The sequence below is a fragment of the Tupaia chinensis genome, unplaced genomic scaffold (assembly GCF_000334495.1).
Source record: "Tupaia chinensis unplaced genomic scaffold, TupChi_1.0 Scaffold000047_1, whole genome shotgun sequence".
Classification (NCBI taxonomy): Eukaryota; Metazoa; Chordata; class Mammalia; order Scandentia; family Tupaiidae; genus Tupaia; species Tupaia belangeri.
Window position 1 is genome coordinate 4,255,508 of NW_006159505.1, and position 7,585 is coordinate 4,263,092.

General features: G+C 56.0%; 1 protein-coding gene across 5 annotated transcripts in view; it reads left to right on the forward strand.

Moving 5' to 3' along the window:
- Positions 1-6,961, forward strand: part of SLCO2B1 (solute carrier organic anion transporter family member 2B1) — a 56,698-nt gene extending 49,737 nt beyond the window's left edge. For 4 of the 5 annotated variants that reach the window (XM_027774186.1, XM_014590617.2, XM_027774194.1 and 1 more), the window contains exons 11-14: positions 2,603-2,766; positions 3,949-4,013; positions 4,286-4,406; positions 5,243-6,961. In XM_027774186.1, the coding sequence (XP_027629987.1) occupies positions 2,603-2,766; positions 3,949-4,013; positions 4,286-4,406; positions 5,243-5,423 (531 nt within the window). In that variant the 3' untranslated portion in view covers positions 5,424-6,961. The remainder of the gene's footprint in view (positions 1-2,602; positions 2,767-3,948; positions 4,014-4,285; positions 4,407-5,242) is intronic. The other variant, XR_003550385.1, reaches the window with a different exon arrangement.
- The last annotated feature ends 624 nt before the right edge of the window (positions 6,962-7,585 follow it).

Sequence of the window (7,585 nt, forward strand, 5' to 3'; positions counted from 1 at the left end):
AAGGGGAGCAGAGGCAGCGCCCCCGGGAAGCCGGGGGGGGGGCTGGCCCGACGAACCCATACGTTCGGTCGGTCAGCGAGTCAGTGGACCTTCTCTGCAGAGCTCCTCTGCGCCAGGCCCATGCTGGGGGCTGAGGACTCAGAGCAGAGAGGCCTGTCTTCAAGGGCCCCCGGAGGAAACAAGGCCAGTGTGTCAGCAGCAGCGTCTTCTTTGTGAGCCTTAGACAGGCCACCGAGACCCTTTCTCCTTGGAGTCCAAAATGACAAACGTGGACAATGCCTGCCTTCCTCAGGCTCCATGTTGTAACCAAGCATGATGTGTAGAGGGGAGGAGAAAGAAGGAGTGGTATCAGGCTGGTTGCCATGACAATATCTTCGTTTCTCCAGCCTCGCCCCCATCATGCAAGCCCCCACCCCCACCCTGTGCCAGGCATCAGGATCTGACCCTGAGGCTCCTCCGAGGAGAGAGCAGACCCCACCAGCCAGTTCAGGGTGGAGCACCCAACTGACAACTGGTGGTCCAGATGCCAGCCAGGCACCCCTGGGCTGTGTGAGCTGTTCACATCTGGAATGTTCAGGCTTCTTAGGCCTCCTAGCGGTCACCGTCCTGACCTAGTTTGATCTCCCTAAGGGCCCTTCCAGAGGCCCCCATGTCCTGGCAGCTGGGCCAGAATCCCCCACTGCAGACTCCCGTGGCTATGGCTCCGAGCATGAAGCTCAGACTTCCTGGTTCGAATCTCTGTTCTGCCTCTGGCTCGGGAAAGTTATTTAACCTGTGCCTCAATTTCCTGGTCTGTGAAATAGGAGTGATATTACTGAGTCCCTACTACCTATCAGGCACTGTGCTAAATAAATGCTTAACCAGGTGAATTTCTTAGATAGTGAGTGAAGTGCCACATGATAGGATCCTGAGCGGTGTTAAGCACTAGTAATATGATGTGTCCACTGTATGAATGGGAAACAGGCCTAGGAAAGAATAAGGCATTACCGAGTCTCAGTACCAGAGCTGGGACCTAGCTCTCTCTTTGGGTCATCCACAGAGGTTTGGGTTTAGGACAGTATTCGAAGGAGGGTACGCCTGAGACTGAGTCTGCACTTGAACCAGCTCGCCAGCCTGGAATCGTCTCTGGACCTGGTGGCTGTGAGCCCCCTGGTGCCGGAATGCGTAGATCGGTGCACAGCGCAGTTCATGAATGAGTACACGGATGAATGAATGAGTGACCAGGGCAAGGTGGGGAGAGGTGGGTGGCAGCCAGTGCCTGGGAGCCAGGGCCCTGGGGGAGTGAGACTCAGAGGCAGCTGGAGAGATTTCAGTCATTCATGAGAACTTCCTGCTGTGGAATCAGATGAGTGTGAATGAAAGGTTGAGAAAATAAAAAGAAAGAAAGAAAAAAAAAGAACCTCAAAAGGTCTCCAGTCTTCACATCCATCCCAGCAAGCTCCTGCCTCTGAGAAGGGGAACCCTGGGAAGATCTGTCTCCCCTAGGAACCTTGCCTTAGCATGTTTCTCCAGTGACTGTTCCTCAATGCATCTCCATCCCAGTGCCTTGCTTAGCCTACAGGTGAAGTCCCCATGGCCACTTTTCCTGCACACTTGGGAGGTCATACACGAGGTGGCACAGCCTCGTCCTACACAGCAGCTCTGCCAGGCAACGTCTCGTTACCCCGCGCAAACGCCCTCTCCCTAGTTCCCCTGCCCTTCTCTGCTCTCACCTCCTACATAGCTTCAAACCCACATTCTTTCATCCTTCCATCCCAACCACACTCTCCATGATGGGCCCCTCGCCTACCTGCCCACCCGTCTGTCCTCCACGCAGCTGCCAGAGCCACCTTTGTACCATCAGGTCTGGTCTCTCCAGTGCTTACAATCCTTCTGGGGCTCCGGGTATCCACCTTGGGGCTTCCCAACTCTTCCCCTTGGGGAGTATCTGAGGTTGCCCAGGCTGGAAATGAGAGGCTCAGAGGGCTCCAGCTGCCCGGGCCAGCTGGGCCAGCTTGTGTGCTGATGAGAAGAGTCCCTACACACATGGCTCCCACAAACGACCCTGGGCAGCTGGGGCTCACTGGGCAAGCTCTCATCCGTGAGGAACAAGAGCAAAGGCCAGGCTTCGTGGCATAACTTTGCTCTTGCCAGGTGCCCAAGGGGGCGCCACTTTGTAAAGGGTCCTTGGCAGAGGCCTGCAGGCCATGGAAGGAGTGTGAAGGCAGGCTGCTGTGGTCAGACACAATGCCAGCACACAACAATGCCAGCACACACAGGCGGCCTGGAAGGTTTCCTGCAGTTGGTGTGTAGGTTTGGGGAGATGCTCTCTGGGTCCCTCCCTCTTTTGTTCTCTGCTTTCTTCCCCAGCCACAGCCTCGACCCAGGCTCAGGCAACTGTGCAGAGACAGCCTGGGTCCAGGCAACTGCCTGGTTCCTCAAACCATCTTGAGTCAGCCAGAGAGTCAGATGTCCTGGACTGCAGCATCTCCACGTCTCCATCCCTGCTGCATATGGGCCCTTGGGCTCCTCATGCGCCTTCTCAGGCCCAGGGCCTGGACCAGCTGCCTGTCCAGCGAGGATCCTGAAGGCACTTCTCCCCTGTCTCGTCTCCCCACTCTAGGTGTTCTATACCAACTGCAGCTGCGTGGCAGGAGGCGGCCCTGTGCTGGCAGGCTCCTGTGACTCGGCCTGTGGCCACCTGGTGCTGCCCTTCCTGTTCCTGGTCAGCCTGGGTGCTGCACTGTCCAGTGTCACCCATACGCCTGCCTTCATGCTCATCCTAAGGTGAAAGCAAGGGCGGGCAGGAGCAGGCTGATACCAAGAGGTTCCTAACCACGGGCAAGACAAAGGTTCTGAGAGAGGAGTTCAAGGAAGGAAGTCACTCTGGTGTCCCGGACCCCCGTGACAGAACAGGCTCTCCTCATCCTGTCTCCAACCCATAGCAACCTGCTGAGATGGGGTTTCCTCCCTCCTTGCAGATAAAACTGAGGCTCAGGGAAGTTCAGAAGCTGGCCTCAGCCATGCAGCCAGTGCTAGGTGGGATAATAAGATCCCAGCTCTGCTTACCCCTGGTGAGGGGGACACGCTGGAGGCCCTAAATGCTAGCCTCCCAAAGGGAGGGCATCATACAGGAAGGGGGCAGTGGACTCCCCACCCCACCCGCGTTGTATGAGAGGCAGTAGGTGAGTCTAGAACAGTCGAGGCCAATGTTCTGAGTGCTGCTTCAAGGTGACGAGCACTTATTAAGTGCCCCACACCATGCCGAGCACTCTCTGTCCCCTGTCCTGCGAGGGCCTGACAAACTGGCACCTGAGTCCGGGGTCCCCTGGGGCGGGGCTGGGCTAAGGGGATCTCAGAGCAAGGTAATTCCCATCTTTCATTCTGCTGGGATTATCTTATTTACTGTCTACTCTATAAAAACTTGGAAGGGGGCAGAGCTGAGGAAAGATGAGAAGACCTGTAGACCTGTGAAAGCACTGGGAAGGAAGGAGAGGAGCCAGATGCCTCTGCAGGCAGCCTGATTAGGAGCAGAGAACACAGGCTTTGGGCTGCATGAATCCCGGCACTGCCCACCTGGGCCATGGGACCTTGGCCAAGTTATTCACCTGTCTGATGTCAAGCTCTTCCTCTGCAAAAAGGCCCTAATGGTGTACCAATGTGGGGGCTGCAGCATGGACCCACTGGGCCTGCAAGCTGCTCCCCATGACTGCTGTCATTTTAGAGAAGAGGAGGATCCGGGCTGTACAGTAGCTAGGGAGGCTGGTCCGTGGGAGGAACCAGGGAGCAGGTGAACAGGAATGGTGGCTGTGGCCAGAGACACAGGGAGGTCAGCACAGGACCCTGATGATCAGTGGGTGTGCCCAGTACAAGGGGGACCGAGCTCTGCAGGCTGCAGGGAGGTGGGGTATGAGCAGAGGGCATGGTGAGGCCTCCCCACACCGCCCTCACGCCAACTCTGCTTGGTAGGGGAGTGAAGAAAGAAGACAAGACTTTGGCGGTGGGAATCCAGTTTATGCTCCTGAGAGTTTTGGGTAAGAACCTGCTTGGGCACACCCGTGGTGTTGATGGGGGTCCAGATGCCCAAGGGCATGGGCGTGAGGGGGGTCCAGTCACTGATCTCAGGGCACATAAGCCCAGGGGCGACAGACCCAACCCAGGGATCCTGGCAGCCCCCCAGGAGTCCACCTCTAGCAAGAGTCAGAAGTAGCCTGGAGGCCAAGACTCCCATGGCCCAGACCCCCCGAGGGGTTGTGTGTGCCAGGAGGTGGAGCTTCCATTGTCCCCTGAACATCTCCCTCCTCAGCCTGGATGCCCAGCCCTGTGCTCCACGGCAGCGCCATTGACACCACGTGTGTGTACTGGGACCTGAACTGCGGGCGCCGAGCTGTCTGCCGTTACTACAACCACGACCTGCTCCGGAGCCGGTGAGAGCGGGGACTATGGGGAGGATGCTGGGATCCTCTCAGGATGCCAGGCAGGACACCAGCAGGGATGGGATCCCACCTAAGTCACCTGCTAGCTGACAGCACCACACCCAGGTCTGAACTCACCAGTCCTCAGCTAGGCATTGCCCCCTTGCAGATGAAGAAAGAGGTAAAGTAAGTAGCCCAAGCTGCCACGCTGGGCCTTGGGTCTGAGCTGTCTGATGGCAGGGTCTGCACAGGAACTGGGGAGATGCAGAGGAGTAGCCAGGCTGGGAGAGACTCGGGCAAGACGGGAAAGCCTTCTAGGACACGCCCAGCTCCAGGCCCAGCTCTGTCTCCCTCTTTGTGGGACTTACCTTCTCTGAGGCTCAGTCTTCCCACCTGTACAATGGGGGGCTCAAGAGAACCTGAAGGCACAGGAGCTGCTGGGGTAGGTGTAGGGAGCACTGGGGACAGGGGACCAGCCACTCCCAGCTCTCTGGTGGGCACAGAAGGCAGGAAGTCCTTTATCTCTCATGGTATCAGGCCATCCCAAATTGTACTTGTCAGTCCTTTGAGCCTCAGAGATGCCCAGGGAGGCAGGACCATCCCAGACCACACAAAGTCAAGAACAGCGTCAGAGGGACCCCCAGCTTCTGACCCATCTAGGGCTCCTTAACGAAGCCTCCCCTCCTTCCTTTGGGAAAGGGCCCAGAGGGGGTCAGTGTCTCCCCGAGGCTGCAATGCCTCCAACTGCGCAAGGAGCGAGGCCTGCTGACTCCACTCTGCCCGAGCCCCCGGACCTCCAGGGCCCTGGGTCAGAAGCCCCAGAGTTCAGCTCCCTCTTCTCACCCCAGGTTCATTGGCCTCCAGTTCTTCTTTAAGATGGGCTCCTTGATCTGCTTTGCCTTGGTGTTGGCGGTCCTGAGGCAGCAGGACAAGGAGGCGGAGTCCAAGGCACCTCGCTCCAGCCCTGGCCTGGAGCAGCAGCTGTTAGTAGCGGAACCAGAGAAGAAGCTGGAGAACTCCCGAGTATGAGCTCCTGGGACCCCATACTGGCCAGAAGGCAGCTGCAGCAGCCCCTCCTTTGCCCAGGGTCTGAAGTCAGGAGCCCTGTGTTCCAGTGCTGGCTCCTCTGCTAAATTGCTGAGTGACTTTGGGCAAGCCATTGACCTTCTCCGGGCCTCCATGTGCTCATCTGAACCGAGGAGTTATTACAGAGTCTGCTGTATTGGCTTCTTCTGCAGCAAGAGGGTCTTCCCTCTTCCTCCCCACGCCAGGCAGCTGACCTGCAGCCAGGCTTTTCTGGGTAGAAACACTGCATGTTGTCCCCCTAGTCTCGTGGACAGAAGTGGACCAAAGTAGGCCAGGCCCCTCCACACCAGGCCCCAGCCCAGCTCTGCTCCTCACCTGGAGCACCCTCTCTGAGCGTCAGCCACCACCCATCAGGTGTGGACCTGCTAGCTTTCAGCTCATTCAGTTCTGGTCATCTGTGTGGTCAGGATAGGTTGTCTCCTCCTCAACCTCAGGCAGCCCTCAAGAAGTGTTTATTTGGCGCCCCCTGGAGGCAGAGCTCTTGCCGGACTCCAAGGGGAGATGGAGGACAGAGCAGGCCTCACATTCAGGCCTCGCAGGGCCTTTAGGAGGCCTTGCTAGGGAAGGCCTCAATCGCCAACTCAGGAAGTCCCAGCCCCTGCCCTCAGGGAGCCACGGTCAGGAGTCAAGGCCTAGCCCCTGTCTATGTCCCTGGGATGGGAAGGGAGACCCCACACACTTGGGTATCTTCTAACTTCAGAGACCAAACACTCTCGGCACGCACTTGCACCTATCTATGCTTTGCCAAGAATTTGCACTTGACCGGAAGCCACCGAAGTTACTGTGATAGAACCTGATTTCCCCATTTCCTCCGGAGTGCCCATGTCACCCTGGACTACGGGGATCATATCTGCTTTTGTGATATCCAAGTTTTGGGGGTGCCCTTGGTTCTGTGTGGTCCTTACACTGTGAGCAGTGTCAGGTCTGGGCTATTAGGCTGGGAGCAGTAATGCCCAGCTCGCGGTGTGAGTTATTCTGCCTGCTCAGGTCTGAACGGGCCGCTGTGTTCCAGCTGGTCTTACCTAGCCTGGTTACTTCCCTGGGAGGAGAAGGGGTGTTTTCTGAGTTGTTCCCAGCCCAGTTGTACCAACACACACACCACCTGTCTGGGACCTGCTGCTCTGGAAAGAGCAGATGGGGATGTGGCCCCAGCCCTGTGTGCCCAGCCCTGGGAGACATTAGAGGGAGGGCAGGCAAGGCCCTCTGAGCAGTGTCAGAGCCAGGGCTTTGAGGCTTTCCCATTTGAAAGAAGAAGAGGGAGGAACAGAAACAAAAATGCCTTACATTCTACTGGTCAATACCTATAACTGTAACAAATATCTGAGCCCGTGTTTGTCTATTCCAGGAATGTCCAAGTCTCTTCCAACGAGATGAGGCTGTTAGGATGTGTATGCTCCTTCCCTCCTGTCTCCCAGGTTTTTTCAGAAATAATCTGGAATTATAGATACAGCTTATTATTAAATTTGTTCTTGCATAATGTCTCCTCTATTACAAAAAGTTCTTTCTTATAAACTGCATTAGAGGTTTGCAACAACCACATTATTTCCAGTTACTGAGATTTAAGTGGCTCGCCATATTTCTCGTATAGTACGTCTTTCCTGAGCTTTATATTCTGGTCTAGTTTTCGTTTGGCTAGGTTACTTCCTCTAGTAATGGTTTCAAAATGGAATAAGGCCATGGGGATTTCTGAGTCCTCACCTGTCCAAATTGTCCTTTGCATTTTACAGAAAAGGTCTGAAAATATCAATTATTGGAACCAGCAGTTAGTGTAATGGCTATGTCGCTGGACTCCCACGTAGTCGACCGCAGTTCGCATTCCGGACCTGGTGGCTTAAAACTCACGCTGGGCGCGTGTGCGTGCGTGCCCAAGATCCCGAGAGGAGAATGAAGGAGAAGGGATTGCGGCGTGGCCATCCCCCCTGGGGGGGTGATTTCTCATTTTCTGTCTCTCTGTCTCTCTCTGTCTATCTGGTGAGCGCACGCACCGTATAGCAAAAACCTCTCAAAGAAAAAAATCAATTATTTGCCTAAGATCACACAACAAATAAATAGTAGGGCCAAGGGTGGGTCTCAATCTTGTGGGAAGCTTATACAATTTGGGGAGC